The 23,057-nt window shown below is 44.3% G+C and overlaps 1 protein-coding gene across 2 annotated transcripts in view; it reads left to right on the top strand.

Moving 5' to 3' along the window:
* Positions 1 to 6: 6 nt before the first annotated feature.
* Positions 7 to 23,057, top strand: part of GNB5 (G protein subunit beta 5) — a 31,760-nt gene continuing 8,709 nt past the window's right edge. The window contains exons 1-9 of one of the 2 annotated variants that reach the window (XM_025197029.1): positions 7 to 231; positions 5,275 to 5,411; positions 7,156 to 7,197; positions 8,567 to 8,643; positions 10,576 to 10,708; positions 15,345 to 15,488; positions 21,849 to 21,940; positions 22,061 to 22,109; positions 22,566 to 22,948. In XM_025197029.1, coding sequence (XP_025052814.1) covers positions 120 to 231; positions 5,275 to 5,411; positions 7,156 to 7,197; positions 8,567 to 8,643; positions 10,576 to 10,708; positions 15,345 to 15,488; positions 21,849 to 21,940; positions 22,061 to 22,109; positions 22,566 to 22,733 — 954 coding nt within the window. In that variant the 5' untranslated portion in view covers positions 7 to 119 and the 3' untranslated portion in view covers positions 22,734 to 22,948. Of the gene's footprint in view, positions 232 to 5,274; positions 5,412 to 7,155; positions 7,198 to 8,566; positions 8,644 to 10,575; positions 10,709 to 15,344; positions 15,489 to 21,848; positions 21,941 to 22,060; positions 22,110 to 22,565; positions 22,949 to 23,057 lie in introns of those variants that run through there. The other variant, XM_006017948.3, reaches the window with a different exon arrangement.

The raw sequence follows: 23,057 nt of genomic DNA, 5'->3' as shown, positions 1-23,057 counted from the left end.
GGGGAGACGCCAGCCCGGCGCCCCGGCTCAGTTGCTCAGGCAGCCGCAGCATCCGCGTCCCCGTGCCCGTGCCCGTGCCCGTTGTGCTCCGCTCTGCTCTGCTCTGTCTCCCTGCGAAGATGGCAACCGAGGGGCTGCACGAGAACGAGACCCTGGCGTCGCTGAAGAGCGAGGCGGAGAGCCTGAAGGGCAAGCTGGAGGAGGAGCGGGCCAAGCTGCACGACGTGGAGCGTGAGTGCCCGCGGCGGGGTGCGGAGGGGGGTGCCAGGCCCCGCCCGGGCCGGGGGTGCGGGAGTCCCGGCCCCGGAGCCGAGCGGCGCTGGGTGTCGCAGCCGGGAAGCTGGGGTGTTCCCACAGCAGGGCACCGCCTTGGGGGAGCATGAAGCGGTTTCTGCGCGGATTGCATCCCGGGCGGGGAGGGCTGGGGCTGGGGCTGGGCCTGGCAGGGGCACTCCTGGGAAACAGGCGGCCTGGCTGCACAAGCAGGTGCCGCCCTGGCCTCCCTGCTCCACCCGGGAAGGCCGAGGCCTCCGTGGGCCCAGCGCCAGCCCGTCAGCCCATGGCGACCCTGTCCTGTCCTGTCCAGCACCGCTCCTCGGCCGCTCCCCTCGGCCTCGACCCGCAGCCCCGGGGGATGTCGCTGGAAGGCGCCGCATGCCTTGTTTTGGTGACAGAGACGTCACACGATTTGCTGAATTTCTTTGCGGGTGGCTTGTGTTTCCACCCCTTGTTTTCCCTGACGGCATGCATGACTTCTAGGGGGGCATTGCCCTGGAAAGGCTCCACTCTGGTTTTATCAATTCAGTTCTGCTTCAATTTGGCTGCTTAAATTATTCCCATTGACTATTTATATTAAATTAAAATGGCTCTTCCTTTTTTTGCATGCTTTTTAAAATGATGCAATCCATTTTCTTTGCCCTGATAAAATTAAGTGTTGGGTCCGTCCCCCCCTGTCGGTCCCTCCTCCACCCCCCCCCCCCCCTCCCATGCTTTATGGTGTTGCCCTTATTCAATTTTGTTTTGAACTGCAGCTCTGAGACTGTGGCCTGCACATTTTGAAGGATTTAATCCATCATTTAAAAGTTTTGATTAAAAATATGAGCACTCGTGTCATCTCTGATCCATTGTTTTTTAACGTTGAAGAGACCGTTATGATCTTCCAGTCCATGCGGGGCACAGGCAGCGTCTGTGTGTGGCATGCAGTAGATTGGGAAGGGGACAGGCAGCACAGGAGTGGATAGGGCAGGGAACAAAAAGAGCATCAGATCAGGCAGGAGCAAAGGGCAGGACACGGAATGAGTAGCAAATTGGTCAGCAGATCAGGAACAGGACTTTTAGAGAGTGTAGACCTAATTTGTGGCATGCCTGCCAAAAAGGTTGACCCCCACTGTTTTAGTCTAACCTCCAGTATAAGAAAAGACAAAGAACCTCACTTAGTAATTTCAGGATCAGGCTTATAATATCTACATGAATTACAGCATGCCTTGTATAAAGAGATCCAGTCTTATTTGGAACACTCTAAGCCAGGGGTGGGCAAAATGCGGCCTGCGGGCCATTCTATCCGCGCTGCAGGGCCCCTAAAAATTTAGAAAATTAATATTTATCTGCCCCTGGCTGCCTGTCATGCAGCCCTTGATTGCTTGCCAAAACTCAGTAAACACCCCTCCACCCAAAATAATTGCTCCCCCCCTGCTCTAGGCCCAAGTCTGCAACCTTTACTGGTGCCTTGTTGAGTACAGAGGAGCTACTTGCCTGGGTAAGAGTTGTAGATTATGGGTCTAATCCTACATCATTGCACGTGCTGGGAACACTTCAGAATTATTCTTTGATTATGAAACGTAGGAAGCTGCTGAGTTTTGTTTTGGGGTGGGCATCTGCCGAATCTAGGTTGCACTGATAGATGCAACTGCTTAGGCTGTAAAAAAAAAAAAAAAAAAAAAAGGGGGGGGGGGGGGGAACAACACTTTTCTGATAAGGTCTGGATACAAGAATTTCAGTCTGCTTTTTGTGTTGCTGTTACCGTCCCCAGTGCTTGTTTTCTGACTGGATTTTTTTCGCATGCGAACGGATCACTTGATAGGTTTCATTTCCCATGATAGGTGGAAAACATAGTTTTTCCTTATTTGGCTTTGTCAGTACTTTTTGAGAAGGCTGGTCTGCTTTTAACCCTTACTAAAGATCATTTTATAATGGACAAATTGTCAGGAATAAGACAGTGATATAGTTCCCTTACTATGGGAGGTATGTCCCTGGAAGGGGCAACATTTGTAGCTAAAAGCATTATTTTGGCACAGTTGTAAGGCTGATGTTTTTGAAGGATGATTATTGCAAAGCTAATCCATTTGACATCAGTCTCAGACTTAGAGGGGCAGAAATTGCTCGCCTGACCCTGAGCCAAGGAGTCATCTCAGATGTGGTAAGGATGCCCCACCCGCAGCCAGAACAGCCCTTTTTAGCACACAGGTATTCTCAGAGTTGCTTTCAAAAAGGGCAGTCATTTTAGCTGTGAGTTTTGGGAAGCAGAGGTCAAGAGCTGTGTAAATTAATCATGTAGACTCTGTTTTAGGGCTTGTTCCTGTGAGGTACTGAGTTAACTACCTTTTTTCAATGCCAGTTGTAGCTATCCAGTGCAACCACAGGAATAGGACCCAGAATCTCCTGCTTCTAAGTGTTAGCTTTGCCACTTGAGCTAAAGGCCCAATCCAAAACTCCATGAGAGTTAGTGGAGGCCTTTCCAGTGACCCCAGGTTTAGATCAGGCTTTGCCTCCTGTAGCTAATTATTAGCAGCTATATCCTCATACCTGCTGCCATTGAACACCTGTAAGGGTTCCCTGCAGGTGTACTTGGCTGAAATACATCAGCACCTCTCTGGGTTAGGCCTTTGTTTTTCTTTTTTAATTTTGAGAACCAGGTCCTGGGGCTGCTGCTGAGGCTCTCTTCTCCCCTAGCTCTACCTTCTGCCTTGAGAGGCAGCTGCATTGTGCCCATGCTGCATGTTAGATGAGCTAAAGCTTTTAGAGGTCCTGGCTCCAGTTCATCCCCTTTGCTGCCTTTTGTGCTGAGCCCTCCACTGTGGTTTGAAAGAAGCAGCAGGTCCCTGCTCAGCCTCTCACAGAATGAACAAGCTTTCTGCAGTAACTGTTGCTTCTCCCCCTCTCCTCCTCCCCCAAGTCCCACAGACAGACCTGGCTCCAGCATAATGATTGTTAGTGGATTTCACATCCAGGTGCTTTTCCATAGTTATTGTTCCACTGTTATAAACCTAGGTTTATTTTTATAAACAGTAGCTGATAAAATAAACTTATACACAAGGAAAGCTAGTTTCTGTTCTATCTGAAGGGGTTTGCTTTGGGCCCCTCAGAATGAACACAAACTGCTTTGAATCATCCCTTTTTAGAAAGAAGCCCATGCTGTGATCCCAGTGCATTCAGGTGCAGTGCAGTGAGATCCTTTACAAGGATGCAGGTTCATATCATTAGACATGGATTGGGGTCTGTGAGATTGGGGTTCTATACCTTGCCCTGCTGGAAGACATCAGGCAAGTCACTTTCTCTTCCTATAATTTCAGTTTCTTCATCTTTAAAATGAGGAAAAGGACCCTGACCTCATTTGTAAAGTGTTCCAAGACCTATTGCTGAAAAGCTATATAGAAAAGTGAAGTATTATTATTGTTGTTCTGTTACCCAAACAGTTCAGCCACTCAGCTCAGCCAAGGCTATATCCTGCCAGCACCTGGCACACAGACCTCTGATGGGAAAGCTGTAGGCAGATCAAATGCCCTGTCTGGCTAAAATCCAGCACTCATCACAGTAGAGTTCTGATGCTCATCCCTTTTCTATCTGCCTTTTCCCCACTATACTCCATGTGGTAGCAACAGCCCCTCGAAATTGAGGGAACTGCTAATAAATAGACATGCTTGTATCAGTAAATCCGTTAGCTTTGGTAGGTTTGTTTTAACTGCAGAATTAACCTGGGCCCTTTGGTCTGTTTTAAGTACAAATCTCTGTACCGTCCATGCACAAAAATGCCTGATTTGGGTTTGGAAATGCTTGAAGTGCAGACATTGCTAGGCTCAGTTTAATTCAGCCTGTAATCAACCCAAAAATTGCTCAGATGTCAAGGGAAGTTGTAGAGGTTTCGTTGGAGGTTTCAGGAACAGGCTGGATAAGCATCTGGCTGGGCTGGTTTACAAACAAAGAATCCTCCTTCTGTGTAGGGGATAGCAAACTTTTGAGGCCTCTTCCAGTCCTCTGATCCTCCAGTCATCATCCATCAGAAGAAATCATAAGAAGAGCAAGTTCTGCAGTGGCTGACAGTTGAATAGGGAAAAGTCCTAGAGCTTCTCAGTGGAAGGAGCCATGGGATAGCTCCTTAGACACACAAGCACTATAACTGAGGACACAAATATTGGAGAGTAGCTTTTCTCTGGGCAAGCTCTCACTCAGGCTAGGTTACCCCAGGTGCTCAGACCCGAGTGCCTGGCTGTTCATGTAAGGAGAGCAGATTTGGGGCTAACCCCACCGGCATGAAAGGAACCGAGTGAGGGTTTGGCCTCATGGCATTAAATCACAGTGTAGCTAAAATGTTCATTTGGGTTTTCCATTACATTCCCAAGTTTGCACATTTTTGTAAAACAAAACCAAACCACCCATTTTTAAAACAAACTGAAGGAAGCCACACAATAGATATCAGTAGCATTAACGTGAATAAAGAGCTATCAAGCCCCCTTAATAAATACTGTGCTTGATTTGATGTAGTAACATTTTGGCTTAATATAATGTGTTTATATTATCAAACAAAAAACATCAGCATCTCTACTTTCTGAGAATGACAGTTCCATAATCATTGCAGACAAAGCACTGTACTAATAAGTTAGATCTTCAAAATCTAATGATGTTTCATGCAGTTTTTCAATTTTTTACTAAAATTTCGACAAAAGTTAGGTCCAAATTAATACAGGTGATTTTTTTGTGGGTTAAATAGAAACACAAAACTGCAGTGGCAGATAGGCAGGATTCCCTCAGACATTTCTTCTGTTTCTAAGAACTGTTTTAGGCAAAGAATACTGTATCTGTGGTATATACACACGGTGGTTTGATTTCCTTTAAATGATCTCAAGATCTGATCTAGCAAACATGTACAGGACTGACTGCTCACTGCATTGTGCTTCTTGGAATTCTGTAAATAAAGCTACTTATGGCATAAGTGTTTGCAGGATCAGGAGTTAATATGGAGTGAATATTTGGGAGTAACTGATAGTTAATTCTCTGCAGTTCATCAGGTGGCAGACCGTGTGGAGGCATTGGGTCAGTTTGTGATGAAGACCAGAAGGACTCTGAAAGGCCATGGTAACAAAGTCCTCTGCATGGACTGGTGTAAAGACAAAAGAAGAATTGTGAGCTCTTCCCAGGTAAGGAAATGTGTTAGGAGCTTTTCAAAGTCACTGATGGGCGTTGTGCGGTTCTGACAGCTATAGTAGAGAACAGTAAATGGAAATAAAATGTATGGTTAATCTAAGCCTTTCATAATTAAGGCATTCACATGGCAACATATTTGTTAAGCACAAACCAGACTAATAAATAAAGAATAGAATTCTGTTGAGCATCATCACTACACTTGATGGAGGTAGTACTCTAAAAACCTCTTGACCCCCTTTTGTACAGAATTTTCAAGGGTCCTTTAGCACATTAGATATGCAATTTTATAGTAAGATTTCTTATCGTTTACACATACTATTCTGCAACGTCTCATGCTTATGATTTGCATTAGCATATAGAAAAAGAATTAGGATAGGGAGAAATGAAAAGTGCTGATTTTTTTTTTTCCTAGAAAAGTCCTGGTGCCACCTGGAACCATGAGATTCCTTGAGTTGTCCTTACATTTGATCTGACCTTAATAAATTTAACTTAGCTTGCTACAACTATTGCAAATGTTGGGGCATTTTGTGCTGTCTGTTCAAGAGCTATCTCCTATCATAAAACTGGTCTGAGTGAGAGATAATGAGATAAACACCCTTTATTACTTTTAGGTTGCTGGTTCGTAGTCAACCTAGAATGGTAGTGACTGGAATTTGTTACCAGTATATCTGGCAGCTTGTTACATCTGACCTGTGTGCATTGGCCTGTAGGAAATCAGTTGGTGTTCACAGTGTGGTGCCTAATACATAGAATTACGTATTTATATTGCAAGTTGCTGTCAGAGTTACTGCTAATTGGCTCTGTTCATAGTGATCTCTGCAAGGAGATTAAAGACTGAAAGTTTAATATGATATTTTTAAGTGGTAGATTATTAGTGTGTACAATTGAAAGAAAAGAAAGAGGCTCTAATTCACCTTAAAATATGTGTTCTGAAAAAAACCCTCAGTAATTCTGTGAACTGTGAATCATTTGGGGATTTCTGCTATTTCTCTTATAGGTAATTAAGGTCTGTGTTCTGTTTTAAACCACTTAGTTCATACTCATTTTGTATTTTATTAAACATTTATTTTGTGATAATAAGTCCAGATACAGTAAATAAACAATTTGCTTCTACCATGCAGAAAAGATGAAGAATATTATGTATATAAGCTAAATATAATGGGCAAAGACACGGTATGATTATATAGTGCACTACTGGCTATGTGTTCATGATTGCTATTTATAGATATCTTAAATGGGTGGCTGATGGTTCAATAAGAGTTCGGACTAGGAAGAAGAGAGGATAGGAGTAGGAAGGGGAAAATGGATAAACAGAGGGATGTGAAGAAGAGATGCAACTGCGCCTTGGTAGGTAGTAATTATGGCCTAGGATAGGTAAACTCAGGAGAGAAATAAAATAAAGGTTACTGTTTCCTGAGAAGATTTGACCTCCATGGTTAGTGTTGAGGAGAACTGTGTCCATTCCCTTAGCAAGGCACTGGAACATGGGGTGTGTTTCTCTATATAAGCCTTTTAGACATCATTTACTCATCAACATGAGAGGAATGGTGTAATTATCTCGCAACCAGAGAAATGCCAAGCTGAATTCAGTGGTGTCACTAATTTGGAGCAAACAGCATTGCAGCCAGTAGCAATGATGTAAAGGTGGTGCAGAAGTTAACAACAGTGTTTGCACAGATCTCTGTAATGTGGGACTCAAAATACTCTTGGTTTCTCTCTGTCTGCCTTTTAATTTAGGATGGGAAGGTGATCGTGTGGGATTCCTTTACTACCAATAAGGTAAGAAAAGTTCAAATCAAGTCTGTAGTTTCATTAAATCATAGAAAATTAGGGTTGGAAGGGACCTCAAGCAGGACCAGCCCCCAACTGTGTCATCTCAGCCAGAGCTTTGTCTATCCAGGTCTTAAAAACCTTCAAGGATTGAGATTCCACCATCTCTCTGGGTAACCTGTTCCAGTGCTTTACTACCCCCTTAGTGAGAAAATTCTTCCTAATATCTAACCTAAACTTCCCTTGCTGAAACTTGAGACTCCTTGTTCTGTCATCTCTCACCACTGAGAACAGTCTAGCTTCAAACTCTTTTGAACCCCCCTTCAGGCAGTTGAAAGCGGCTATTAAATCCCCTCTGTCTTTTATTCTCTAGACTAAATAAGCCCAGTTCCCTCAGCTTGTCCTCATAAGTCATGTGCCCCTGAACCACTTTTGTTGCCCTCCACTGGACTCTCTCCAATTTGTCCACATCCTTTCTGTAGTGGGGTGCCCAAAACTGAACACAGTAGTCCAGCTGTGGCCTCACCAGTGCAGAATAGAGGGGAATAATCACTTCTCTGGACCTACTGGTAATATGTCTGCCAATATAGTTTCTATATGCAAGGCCAAATTTTGGCTGCATTGCATGGTTTTGTGAGGTGGGACAGGGACACTTCCCACTCTGTTCTCTTCAATGCGTCAGAGCTGTGGTACTCATCAGCAGGGCGCTAAGTACTTGGACATGAGGATTTCCAGCATTCTGCTCCCTGGCTGGCCTGTGACTGTGTGCATGACCTGGGTGCAGAGCAGAGCTGGAGAAGTGCAGTCTTGGTGTTTGCCCCTGGCTGCTTTAGCCATTTTACCCCCAGATGCCCCAACCTCTAATGGGCCCCACATGCCCCTGCGACTCCTTCCTGGCCCCTTCCACTGCATCTCAGATCTACATAACCTTAGCGGAGGCTATGGGTAGTAAAAACAAGCATTGTCATGCTGCACTGGGAATCCAGAATGGGAATCTTTATTGCATTCTTGCAGGTACAATAAGTCTTACACAGTTGTTTGTGAGCAAATTGTAATAAAGCATGAATTTGATTAACTGCATTTGCAGATTAGCCTAGGGAAATGTATGACTTGATGTATTTCACTTGAATTTTGTTCTTCTAAAGCCTTTTGATTTCACAATAAAGGGTCCTTTTGAACTAAAGATCAGCTCTTTGGTGTTTAGTTTAAAGAGAAAAATGTATCGGCTCCGTTTCCTTTTTTCATTTTAATACAGTGAGTACTCCTAAGGGCACTTAAGCAATTTCAGCCTCATTACCATTGTTTTAACACAAATTAGCAATGTAGTAAAGAAATAAGGAATTGATGCTTGAGATATAAGGGACATGTTGTATTTCAGGAACATGCAGTGACAATGCCATGTACATGGGTGATGGCGTGTGCATATGCCCCGTCTGGATGTGCCATTGCTTGTGGGTAAGGATAAACTCTTGCAGCTTTGAACCTGGTGGATCTTTCTATGTAACTGAGCATGTCTGTGAGGTGCAGTGTAATTCCATGCAGAGATGCCCATAATATCTGTGAATGGGCTACCTCAGGTACTTGCAGTATATCTGTATTAGGGCAGCACTTCACTTGAGCTAGTACACCCTGCTTCATACCCAGGCTTATTTGTCCATGTGAAGCACTATACTGTTGCTGGTACCTGAACTACCTCAGGTATCACTGCATAGGACTGCAGTGTGTGTCATGGAAGTGATGCACCATAGGTCCCAAGGATATGTAGCGAGTGGAGATGCAACAAGATTTCAAAATGTACCTTTTTCCTTTCAGACGCACCTTGGAAACTGTGGGAAAGGGTGTGTTGCTTAATTGTTCTGTTGGGAGTTGGGGAGGAGCGGAGCAACAATCCAAAATGAAACTGAAGTTTATTAAAAAAAAATCTGCATATGTGACATTGTCTGTGCATCACTAGAGTTGGTTCATAGGCAGACAAGGTTCCTTGGGTGAATTTGATATCTTTTATTAGACCAACCCAAATAGTTGGAGAATATTTATTAAGCAAGCTTTCGGGTTCAAAAACCCATCGTCAGGCTAAGGAAGTTTCAGCAGTTGGTGTGTGCTCGTTGGTTCACAACTTTACAGATGCTGACAGTCAGATCACTGGGATCTTGTAGACAGCTAAAAAATAGCCAATGAGTCTGATTGTTTCCAAACTGGTTCACACTTGCATAACTCCATTGACTTCAGTGGAGGGACTTCTGATGTGCATCAGTAGGAGAGAAAAATTGAACCCAAAACAGGGCCTCTTCCAGCACCCCTGGGATCCAATGAGCATCTTTCTGTTGCTTTCACTGTCCAGTGGATTGGGGTTTTTTTGATCAGATGCAGGTTTGATATAGTCCATAATGCATCTTTTGATTACCTCATGACTATTCATATGAAGTGGCCATCTTCATGAATTCTTCTCAGTATGTACTATTAAATTGAAATCCCAGATCAGAGTCCCATTGTGTTGTACATTGTAGAAATCAGTCTTCTAGTGACTTGGGATCACTTATTGCCCTTGGCTTGTATTTGTAGCTGTCAAAGGGAACTGGACAGCATGTGTACATCTAGGGGACATAGGACCTTAATGCTGTACTAAGTTTTATGTGCCAACTTAGTACACAAAGAAACTGTTACTGCTGTTTTCTCATCATTAGATTGTAGAACTTCAGGTGTTAAATACTTACTCCAAAGAATGCTCTTTAGCACATGCAATCATTTAGAGCAGTGGTGCTCAACCTCTGGCCTCCCATCCAGATCTGGTCTGCAAAGCTTTGTCATCCAACCCAATGGACTCCCCATGGGTCTGGAAATTTGGCTGCAGGGGAGCAGTAGCGGTGTTAATTGGTTCCAGAGCCACAACAGTTAACACTGCTATTGCTCCTCCACCACCACTCCCCCACCATCATGTTTCCAGACACTGTGGCCACATCTGGTGCATGGAATAATGCCAGCACAGCAGATCACACCTGCAGACTGACCCTGTGCCGGATCCAACCTGCAGACTGGCCCCACACCACTCATTTGACCTGTGGAGCCAGATTGGTTGACCACCACTCTTTTAAAGCATCTGTCTCCAAGCAACTTAGGATTTGTTTGATTTCTTTTTTTTCATTCTGTAAATGTCTTTAACAGTGTCTTTTAAATAGCATCCTTACCTTAAAATTGAGATAAAAGACAGGTGGGGATTCCCTTGGCAAGGGGAATCCCAGATGCTGTCATACAGTGGAAATCTATACTTGTATGGGTTTTTGACATTGGAGAATTTTTAGGACATTTCATTCTTTTGTTTGCTTATCATCCCACATTTATTGTTGTTAGTGATTTAAGAGTGTTCTCTGTATCTTTTCTTTGCCATAGTGGCCTGGACAATAAGTGCTCTGTGTATCCACTGACATTTGACAAAAATGAAAATATGGCTGCAAAGAAGAAATCAGTTGCAATGCACACAAACTACCTGTCTGCCTGCAGCTTCACTAACTCGGACATGCAGGTAAATGCATTCACTTGCACGTTACTCAGGTATAATGCACAATCATGAGTTTCACTTGCCTTTGTCAGCATAAGGAGATGCAGATCACTCCTCCCTGCACCAGCAAGGGTCTCTGTGCCTCAGGAGGGGTATCCCATCTTGCACAGGGGAGATACCCCTGCTTTAAGAGGCAGCTTCTGACTCAGCTGGAAACTTCATAGGTGCTCTTACTGGCAGAGGCTATAACAAGGAGGATCTGCTGAAGCTGAACCCGTTGATCTGGCTGTCATTGACAGTAGCACTGCCTGGTCATTTGGAGACTCATTGGTGGGAGGGAAAGGTTACTGCACTGGTGTTCCGTGCACTTTCCATTGCAGGGGTCTGTGCCAGCTTGGGCTTTTATGAGCTGAAATAGAAGAGTAACACAGGAAATCTAACTGTAAAAACTCCATCACCCTCACAACCTGATTCAATTAGGACTAGGTTCCAGCTGCTTGGAACCATTTTTGTCCCATTTATTCTATATTCCTAGCCTGCTTTGCTATTGTGCTTATTGGTCTTTCCTCCTTATCTATTATTTAATTGAGGCCCCAGATTAGGGCCCCATCGTCTTGGGTATTATATGGCCACATGTCAGGAGTCAGTCAGTCTCCACCCCAGAATGAAAGACAAAGGAGTAGGTGAAAGGAAGTACCATTATCCTCATTTTAGAGATGGGGAACTGAAGGGCATAGAGATTTATAGGGTTTGCCCAAGGCTGTTTGGGGAATCTATGGAAAGAATATAAGAGAGGGAAAACAACAAATACTGTCCCAGTCTTCTGCATGCCAGCCTGCTGTATTAACCACAAAGGATCCTGCTTCTGTAATAGATAAACATCTAAAATATCCTACATCTACAAGAATGTGAAAACCTAGGAGCAATTGAAGAACCAAGATAATCCTCAACCCTAGTCTGTTTTTAGAATTTTAATTGATATTCTACACATTAGACTGCAGCAAAATAAATGGAGTAGAAAGTATTTTCATTGTAGAAGCTGAATAGAAAGGCATATTTTACTTTCCTCCTTTTAAGATATTTACAGCTCTTACTAAGGGAATATCAGGTATGATTGCTTCTATTTCAAGACATGAGATATCCAAGAGTAAGCAGTTATTTGCTATTCTGTGGTTTCAGAAATGAATCTGAGATGCTGATTCAAGTCTATTGCCATGGAAACAGAAGGAAGTCAAGGATCTACCCACAGTGCTCCAGAGTGCTTAATTGTGGTCTTAAAATGCAGGAGGCCAGTATAATTAGGGCAGGGCAAAACATGAAGTCTAACTTGGATGAAATGTTGTTTGTGAAATACAGAACCAGCTTTTTGCTTTCCTGGATGTACTTATGTGAACTGAAGCTTTTTATTTTTATAGGGTTTAATTATTCTCTGTGCTTAATGAAGAAGTAACAATACCGGGAAGGAACTTGCATTCTCATAGAGCAAACTGTATAGCTATCACGCAGACTGGTATAATATTATTTCTCCTTTGTGCAACATTAATAGTGGGTTTAGGGCCTTTCTACGTGAAGGATACATGGTTCCTGTCGCAAAGAGCTTCCAGTCTTGCTACACAAAGATATTGCCTTGAGTGGTATTTTATAGTCCTGAGGGTAACGGATTAAGGTAGTCTGGTGAAATGAAGAGTGAGATTAGAATAGCAAAAATAAACCAGCAGTCCAGTCCTCTTTCAGGATGCTGCTGCTTGATAAAGGGCTGTAGAAAAACATGTTTTATCTCCATTGCTTGTGGAATGGCCTTGGGATCAAATTTCTTATAACATAATTAACCAGGAATATAATGAGGCTGCAGGATAAAATATGTGCCACAAACAGCACAGAGGATTTCCCTCCACTACCTTTTGGTTAAGCATTAGGGAACTTTAAGGGTTTGTATGTAGAGAGGAGCAGTTTTCTTCCTAGTTCACATCAACGTTAGACTTACTCCCAACCACAGGCTAAACCCAATGTAAATTTAAAGGCCTTTTCCTGCCTGGTATCAGCAATTGGTGATTCACTTTGCAGGGAACAGACAAAACCTCACATAACTAGGCCCTCTCTCTGCCTTTACTCTCTGTCTTTTTCCACATAACAGCAGGAAAGACTGGTTGCCACACACCAAGCCAGAAATACCCATAATTAATAACAATAATGATATTTTCACTTGAAGTTCCTAAAGTATTTTATCTTCAGAAGCCAAACAGAACCCAGTGGCTGAACTGGGGATTGAATTAGAGAGCTCTTGACTTCTGTTTTCTTGCCCCAACAACAGGGCAAAAGGCTTATATCAGTGACAATAAATTGTTTCTGATATGTTGTACAATACAACAGAGTAAGATAGACTCATCAGTAGCCCTCCAAATACCTGTGTATTTCATACCTGATTTGGTATTACTGAAGTGAGCACATGTTTGTTAAAGGAGGAAGGTGATATGTGCTTTACCCTCAAACCTATTAACATGCTGACTATGCTAAATGTTGCCACAAGGTGGCAGATGAAGACCTTTGAGGCAGTGTTTCCAAATAATCTAACAGCAACTAGAATCAAGTTAAATATTTTAGTCCTGTTTTAACTTTGTATAGGAATGTTTGGATTTGAGCTCATAATATTTCCAATCGAACCACATACTTCATAAAATATATCGAGTTCCAGAGCTCAAAGTGGTGGATAACTCCTTAACTACTCTACCGGCTGCTCTTTCCTGTGTCATCTTGGATGCTTGTTTGTGTATCAGAATAGGAAGATGCAGATATCCTACCAGGTAGAAATCTCAACATCTTGCACTACACCTATACATTTTCTTCCAAAATCTTACATCCTGAACCTAAACACTGGGTTATAGCTAATTTAGGACTCTAGTCCGCATTTATGATCTCAAAATATTACCGTATCTCTACATACAATGAACACATGCAGCACAGTCTGTTATGATTCCTGCTATTTTGCCAACCTCAGTGTATGGAAAGTGTTACTGGATTTGAGCTTCTGCCATAAAAATAATCTGTGTACAAACAGAACATGCAGAAATTCACCCATGTTTCTTCTAAAGCGTACATATAGCAAGCCACCTCTTCAGTTAAGACACAAGCACTGTGGTTTCTCATTCTATGTACTACACTGAAACATTAGACAATATCTCAATGTGCAGCATAGTTGCATAACAGCCACTGAGTGCCACAGGCCAATTCTGAATGCTTGAGAACCATCAGGACTTGAACATGGTAACAAGCCACAATCACATGTGTTTTCAACAGAGACAGTAAGACAGGGGTGGGCAAAATATGGCCTACAGGCCGGATCTGGCCCACCAAGGGATTTTACCCAACCTGAAGCAGGACCCTTAGCCCTGCCTGGACCAGGCTTGGGGGGCAACCTGAGTTGTGGCACATGCAGCTGGTCCCACTGGCCCCAGGCACACAGCAGGCCTGGGGCAGCACAATGGCTAGACTCTGCTTCTCTGTAGCAGTGACTCCTTCTGGCTGTTGCTGCCAGTGTCACCACTGTCACTGGCCCAGGCCCCACTATGTGGACACCCTGGCTGGTCAGCCCCACCCCCACCACTGGGGGCACCAGTACAGAGTGGGTGAGTTAGGGTCTCCATGGGGACCAACCCCGGACCCCCATGGGCAGGGCATTCTTAACCAGGCAGGTGGGATGGGGCCCTGGGTGAGTGGGGAGCGGCATCTGGGAGCAGGGCAGGCAGGTGGGAGCAGGGCAGGCATCACAGGGTGGTGATAGTATGGGGCCAGGGCCAGAGCAGAGCCAAAATCTGCTCTCCGCATGACAGATCGTGACTGGCCCAACCTGGTGGGGGAGGGCATGGAGCGTATACCCATGACCCAGTCGCTGCTGCTCCCACCCCAACATGGGCATGCACGGACAGCCATAGTACTGCACAGCTGCAGAGCAGTGCAGGATGGCCAAATCCCACCCTCCCACAACAGCTCACCAAAACTCCCTAAGTGGCCCTCCACCCAAATAATTACCCACCCCTTTTTGTTAAGCAAATAAGAGAAGCTGTTAGCAATGATTGGTCATTACTCATCCCTTCCCATGTTAATGATCCATTCAAAGTCAAGGACAATGTAGGGGTGACGGATTTGCCAAACAATTGTCTAAACAGGCTGATGCACACAAACAATTCCACATCCATTGGCTCAAGGTCTGGCTGTTTCATACAGCGAAGATACTGGTAGGAAGAAGTTAAGCGTATTTAAGTCCACCAACTCTCCATTTAACCCTTTTTCAGATTTCAGCTTTATAAACTTGAACAGGGCAGACATCTGGTGATGAATCTGGTGCCATGTGCTTTCTTGAGTTATAGAAATGTCAGCAGATCATGGACTGAGGTCAGCTTCTCAGACATCTGAGAATAGAATTAAGCCTTTATTAAGTGACTACATTTGATGTTGATCAGTCTCAGTATTCTTGAGCTCTTTTCCACTTTGTCATTTTCCTTTCAGGAAAATCATGCTTAGATCCACTTGGATTTTCTGACTGACATTTGCTACACATTAAAAATTTCCAGCTCTGTGTGTGAGAGTTGGTCAAGTACCCAAAGGAACTGCTAACAACTTTTATGTATTTTTTTATTGTTGGTCTTTTTCTCCCTTTCTGTAGATCCTGACAGCAAGTGGAGATGGGACTTGTGCCCTTTGGGATGTTGAGAGTGGACAGCTTCTGCAGAGTTTTCATGGGCATGGGGCAGATGTTTTATGTCTGGATCTGGCTCCTTCTGAAACAGGAAATACATTTGTTTCTGGGGTAAGTGAGATATTTTATTTTGTGATGGAAAACCAAGGAATGAGGAATGGGAAAAGGAAGGATACATAATAAAAAGGGAGATTCATGATCTTGTTAAACCTGGTATTAGATTCATTGCCGGCACATTTTCAGGCTGGATCAAATTAATTCTCTTACTATGGGGCCAGACCCAACCCATCACACTGACTGTGGCTCTGCTTAATTTGCAAGTACCACCCTACATTAATTGATGTAGCACATGATCAAAAGCATCCACAGAGATGAGAAAAGACAATTAAAAGTGCATGTGGTGAAGGTGCACCTTTTAGAAGGTGATTGAAGCCTTTCCTTGATTAATTATTACATTCTTACCTCAGATTCTATTACATTGCAACATCCTTTTGCACTTGGATCCTTCCTTCTCTATTCACTCACTTCCTACTGGGTGCATGTAAGAGAATGCTCAGTTCGCCTTCTTGGTCAGTATGTGATGCCTGTATTAGGGGTGTGCAAAGCGGGCCGTATTCAGTTCAGATACAGCCCAATTCGGGGGACAGTGATTTGATTCGTTGATTTGGATCACTGTCCCGATTCGATTCAGCTGAATACGAAACTGATTCGATTCTGATTCGGAGAATCAACGATTTGGCCATAGACACAGATTTAAATGTTTTTGTTACATACCTCAAGGTACTAGGTGAGGCTCATGAGTGCTGAGATGGTGGAGCGGATGGAGCGTCCCACAGGAGCACAGGGAGGCCCCCCGCCTGCTTGGCGGCAGACCTGGAAATGGACCATGGCATACTTTTGGTCCACTTCCGGGTCCATCGCTGAGCACATAGGGGACCCTCCCCGCGCCCCCCAGCTCAGTGAATGGCCATGGGAGACCCCAGCTGCTCCTCCAGACCCAGGAGGCACCAGTCGCTGAGCCAGGGGGAGGGGGAGGGTACATCACACGCTCTGCGGCAGACCCAGAAGTGGCCCGGAATTGCTTCTGGTCCACTTTCAGGTCTGCCACCAAGCACACTGGAGACCCCCGTGCCGCCGCCCCCCCCCCGGCGCTTCCATGGGACACTCCATCCACCCCACCATCTCAGCATTCACGAGCCACCTGGTACCTTGAAGTATGTAGAAAAAACATAAAGCTGTGTCCATGTCCAAATCGTTGAATCTCCCCAAATCGATTAGGAGGGTTCTGATTCAATTCAGAGAGATTAAAGGGTCTCATGATTTGATTCGGAGATTCGGCTGCCGAATCAGGCCAAATGTTTGCCAAATTGAATCAGCAACTGAAGCTTCACACAGCCCTAACCTGTATCACTTCTTGCTAAACTCCTTCCCAGAAGCCTGAGGATAGCTTGGGGGCTGTGTTAGCCACTGCACAAGCAGTATTTATTACAAGGTGCAGGGCCAAATCCTCAGTGCAGGGCCAAAGCACTATTTATTACAAGGTGTAGGGCCAAATCCTCAATGCTGTCTGCCCCCAGCAGCACCAAGGGCACAGCAGGCCTGCCTGCTTCTTACCTTGGCCCAGAGGTGACAGGACTGTAATGGCAACACACACTTTGTGTGCCTCCTGATGGTGTCTCTCAGGGAACAGGCAAGAGAACTACAGGAGGAGGTGGTAAGGCTCCAAAGGCGATCATCAATTCTATGCTGGAGGAGACCTCCAGGACTGTGGAGGAAGACACAGTGCTAGAGACACAGCACTAGAGAAGAGAGAGGACATGGACACCCAAGAGGGTGGAAGCTGGAAGCTTGTGACTTCTAGCAGCAAGCAGAGATCTTCACCCTCACCTACAGTCATTCATCTAGAGAACAGATATGCAGCCCTAGCAGCAGAGAGGGAGGAAAGGAGCACGTTCCATTGGTGGTAAAAGACAGGCCAGGCCTTACCAAAGTAGGAAAGATCAAGATGACTGTCACCAAGAAGCGATGGCTGGTGGTGGTTGGCAACTCCCTTCTGTGGGGGCAGAGGGAAACATCTGCCAGCCTGACCTGTTGTCTCGGGAGGTCTGCTGGTTGCCTGGAGCCCAGATCTGAGATGTCATGGAAGGATTACTGAGGTTCATCTGGCCCTCTGACTACTATTCCATGCTGCTCATCCATGTGGGCACCAATGATACTGCCAGGGGGGACTCTGAATGTATCAAGAGTGACTACAGGGCTCTGTGTACAGTTAACTCAAGTTGGCTGGCCTGCCAGGGGGTGTAAGCTAATGCTCAGGTAGCTCAACTCATCAGCCGCTAACAAGACTCCTCAGCAGGATGGATGGAGCCTAACTCCACCTGAGTGCTTGTAGTGCCCCAGTGTTTTCCCACAATTCTCCTCTTGTACCCAGAAAGGCTAGACATGTTCCCCCCGCAACTCATTGGGAAAGAATCATAGAGCATTTCCCTTTACTGCAGTGCAGAGAATTTTGGGATATACCCGGAGACATCATTGTGCCATTCAAGAGTGCGCAGTGCTGGTGTGGATGTGGCTGCTCTTGAGCAAGGTTAACTCAAGGGAAATAGCCCAAGGGCTAAAAAAAAAAAAGCATTCAAGTTAACCTTTCAGTGAAGACTAGGCCAACCCTAATTTGATTCTGATATAGCTACAGCCTCTTAGCATGTGTGATTAATTTATACAGGTTTCCCTTGCTTTATGCTGTACATGCGTTCCTGGAAAACAGCACAAAACTCAAATTCACATAAAGGGTACCCACTTTACAATGTAACAAATAGGGATACGTTCCAAGTCCTAGACTGTACTGACCCCCAGACCCATTTCTACCACTTTTACAAGACAATTGTGGTACTTACCAACAGCAGACAGTACGCACAAGCACAGGGCACTATCATAATGGGGATGGCAACTACAGAAACACGTGTTGCAGACAACGAGCAAAGAGTGCAAATCCACACAGGAGACTATATTTTGGTGCTTGTTACTCCCACAGTGTACCACACAAAGCAGCTGACTGCAGGCTTCCACCACACCAACCGCATAAGAGCGAATTTACCTTGCATATAACGAATTTTTGGTATAAAAATGGTCATCGTATAAGAGTGAATGCGCACGTACAGAAGCCGCATAAATTGAGGGAAACCCGTACTGGTATATAGGAGCTTATAGCAGCATAGCTATTCCTGTGAATCAGGTAAATAAGATTACACAAGTAGAGCCTGTGTTGCACCTATTTTAACTGTCTAGCTAAAAATTACATCCCTAAATGAGAGGGTCAAATTTGTACCTAAGTTTTGAGTGGCAAGGCCTTCATATCACTTTTACTGCTCCCTCAGAGTTATGCCAAGCCTGTCTTCAAGACCTCTCAGGCCTGAGCCCTCAGCGTGCAGTCAGTACTTAACTCCCTCTGAATACCATTACAATAAATCTCTTGCCTTATTTGGAGCACATTGGATAGCTTTTCTTAAAGATCCTTCCTCCACATGGATAAATCACCATACTGTCCTGTCAAGAACTTCATACTTCAAGCGCCAGACTGAGTATTGTGCACCTTCCAGTGGAGTACCAAGGGTCCCTGGCACCCAGGGGCCAATGCCTCCATTTGTATGCCCCTCCAGGACAATCCAAACAGTGTGCGAGGCTGAGGCAAATCAGCCTGTGCAGGGCCCGGCTCCCACCCCACGGTACATCCATGGGGGAATTACCAGCACAGCACACCAGCTGTGGATGGAGGGGTGCCAGCTGGCATTTCCAGCTGGAACAGCAGAAGTCCACAACCTGCCAGGCAAGTGGGTGGGCCACACAGCAAATGCGGGAGGCTCCGGCCAACACCTGGGGGCCATGGCCCCCTACCACCCTCTGTCGGTACGCCACTGTGCACCTCAAAGTCCCATAGGAGTGATTAGTATCCAAAGAATGCAGCACTGGGCACAGGATAATGGATGGGCTTTGGAAACTAATACATTGACTCTCCTTCCAATCTATTTCCATATCTTGGAAGAAGAGCCAGTAGTTGGTAATTCAGTACAAGAAGAAATGTTTCTTTTTTTAAATAATGACATCATAAGTAAAAATATATATATTTTAATTGCATAAGAGATTTGAGAGAGGGAGCTGGATCACGAGGAGACTTTAGTTTAGCCAGCAATTATGTCTCCTTTAAAAATAAATAATGCATATGCAATGGTCTACTGAGGAGGAATGCATTAGATAAGCATGAATAGCAGCAGCCTTAGCCTGTAATATGTTCACCATGTTCCTCTGGTGGCTGCAGGGACCTGAAGAGAAAGGCAAGTGCCTCCATTGGCTAGCATGTAGACTAATTACTGCCCCCTTTTTTATCATGTCCCAATTTTCATAGTTTTAATCGTTGCCTTCCCCACCCCATAAAAGAAAATCTGGGGGGCAGGTTACTTGACACTGATATTAAAAATTTTCATTATTAATATTAAAAAGTACTTGGAGACCCCCAACTTGTATTAAACCTGATTATACTAAGAACTGCATATAAATTGTGTATATGCACACAAATATACATTCATGTATATTTGTGTCCATATGCATGCATGTGCACAGATGCAGGCACGCACACACGAAGAGATGGTCCCCACTCTGAAGTGCTTGGAATCTAAATAATGAGAGACAAAAACTGGGATAGAGAGAGGTGAGCTGACAGGTAGATCCCAGGTCACAGCAGGTTAGTGGCAGGAATGAGATTCCCAGTCCAGTACTTTACCATGAGATGGTTGTGAGCCTGATCATATGAAGTGCGGGGTACTCTTAGGAGGGATTAGGTATTTTCAGTGGAAGTTGTGAAGGTACGTTGCATCTCCTTGCAATATTCAACCAAGTTAGAAAAATAGCTTCTTCCCACAAAACCACCCTCAAGTTTCGGCCTCCTAAAGCATCTTAAAGACTTAAAGGACAAAGAAATATGACAATAAAAATAAAACATTAAATACATTTTCAAAAGATGATCTCAAAGCAAGTTGAAAAATTCTTCATGCTCTCTTTCTGTCACTGCTATGTTTAATACCAAACTGCAGTTAATCAAATAAAATAAGAGCCATAAAGGGGGTTAAACCTGGAAAAGTGGAGTTGATGCAATTATTTCATTTTCTAGCTCAGTGTATTTACAGTGCACTATAAAACTTTAAATGGCAGATACTAATTTTTTATATTGAACATGTTAAGTGATGAATGAGTCAGACAACTTTAGTGACTCACTGCATATCACAGAATATGACTATGGAAATAGCATTAGGACAGCAGAGCACCACAAAGTGGTTTTTAGTGTTTGATGAAATGGCGGCAGCCTGCATTGACACCCCTGGGTTGGGTCTACAAAATAATTTACTTCCACCTCCTGCTATTTTACTGCATCTGCCCTGTTGGCAGCACCAAAATGAGTACTGGTCTACAGTGGCCAAGTGGCCACTGAGGATTTAATCATCGTGTTGTGCAGTCCTCTCAGTTCTGGTTGCCTTGGTTTTAGGGCCTATGTTATGAAAATATTTGTGGCTTGGTTTTTCATGATGGGGAGTACCTGCAGCTCCCTCTGACACTGAATGGAGCTGTGGGAGCTCACAAATCAGAAAATTAAACCCTAGAGGTTTCTAACACTTGGCACCCAAAATCAGAAGCCCCTTTTGAGAATGTGAACCCACGTGTCTTGCAAAAGGCTGCTCGGCACTAAACCCAAGCTTAGAACTTGATAGAAACTGTCTCCCTGCATGATGCTCAACCCATCAGTGCTGCCCCTGACGAGAAGGGAAACCCACTTTGCCGTGCAGTGTAATGAGTAAGCCTTAAACCCTTTCTGTTTATTTAACTGGTGTTCACAATAAGAGGATGTTTCCTGTGCGGAAAAAAGGAAGGACATAAATGGGACAAAGGCTGAAAAAAGATATGTAAAGCAATTTTAATTAAAGCATAGTTTTGTTTCCTGTAATGGTTTGACAACTCCTTTTATAGACAGTGAAGGAGAATGTTATATAGATTTGGTTACATTTTTTAGTCCAGAAAACATCTGCAAGGTTCTTCTGTATAATTTCACTTCATTTGTATCTGTGAGATACCTAAGAAAATCTCAAAGGGACTGTGGCCCAGCTCCTGTAGGAGTATTTAATACTATCATTGAATTGTGGTGTGAACCAAAGTACCGGCATCTCCCTTTACTCAAACACGTGTGCAGAACAAGTAGCGAGTGGTGCTGGCTGTAAGGTTTGCCTCTGCGATTTTTTGTTTTCTGAATATAATGCTCTCAAAATCTGGAGCTTCTTTGCTAGAGTTATCCTACTAGGAGCTGTGATGTTCCAGGTGCTAAGAGTTAGTTGGGACTCGGTGGGTGCTTTGGCCACATGCAGGGGGGAATTTTAGTGCAAGACCTAATAGGGGTATGTGTATAATCAAAATGATTTTTTTTGTTTTTAGGGGTGTGACAAGAAAGCAATGGTTTGGGACATGCGATCTGGTCAGTGTATCCAGTCCTTTGAAACCCATGAATCTGACATCAACAGTGTCAGGTCAGTGTATTCCTGGCAAAGTACATTGACATTGTTTTCATGTGAAGCTCTATATTAATTTAATTTTTAAATTCAACCTTATCTGAATACCATAACATACTATATTTTTTCTCCACACAGGTACTACCCAAGTGGAGATGCTTTTGCCTCTGGTTCAGATGATGCCACAGTACGTTCATTCAGCAAAATCACTCACAATTGTTATTTCTCAAGTCAGAAATCTTAAGAGTAAGGAGCCAAATTCACAGGGGCTAAACTGGGCCCAAGACATCATACTAATGTATGACTATAGGGGAATTCTTTCAGTCATCTTTGATGGCCTTTGGAAGGCTTTTGGTTTGAATGGTTTCTGTATGAGGCCTTCCAGCATTGCATATGGTAGATAAACCTGAGAGGAACAGCCACTACATGAGGTTTTCCAGATTTGTTGTAAATCTGTCAAAATTTACAACAAAATGTCATTAATCTCCCAGCCCTCTTTAACCTACCAGCTAAACTTATAGTTGCATCCATTTGCCGAAGCGAACCAAATTTATATTGTTTGAGTTGCTGTGTTTTGTGGCACGTGATGGAGTCCTGCTAAAAATGTATCCCTAAAATTATCCCCCTGACACTTCCATTTCAGATTGTTCTTCGTTCTTGGGGACTGCTACAACTACACGCATTCCCCACTTCAGCCACTCTAGAGTCTGTCCCAGATCAACTGCTGTGGCCATATGACAGAGAGCATGAGTCAGAAGGGTTTGTGCCCAAGTCACCTTGTGCAGGGCCAGTCTCCCTGCACTGTATCTAATCTACACAGGGCTGCAGCAATCACAAGGATCCAAAAACACAGGCAAGTTTTAGAATTGAGCCAGCCGGGCAGCGAAGATGAGTGATAGCATAGGACTTACCGTGTCAGCCCTGCACCAACTTAGGATTCACCCTTAGTTAGGCTGGAACTGTTTCCTGTGGGCTGTTTAGGTGGCTTTAAAACCAAAATTCACAGGGAATGCATTGCAGTGCACCCCTGTATCACTGGGCCTTCTGACCCCCCAGCTAAGAAATATTCTAGATTCATAGATGTCAGGGTCGGAAGGGACCTCAATAGATCATCGAGTCCAACCCCCTGCATAGG

The sequence above is a fragment of the Alligator sinensis genome, unplaced genomic scaffold (assembly GCF_000455745.1).
Source record: "Alligator sinensis unplaced genomic scaffold, ASM45574v1 scaffold250_1, whole genome shotgun sequence".
NCBI classification, from domain to species: Eukaryota; Metazoa; Chordata; order Crocodylia; family Alligatoridae; genus Alligator; species Alligator sinensis.
Note: the sequence above shows the minus strand (reverse complement) of the source record. Positions and strands in the feature narration are given on the sequence as shown.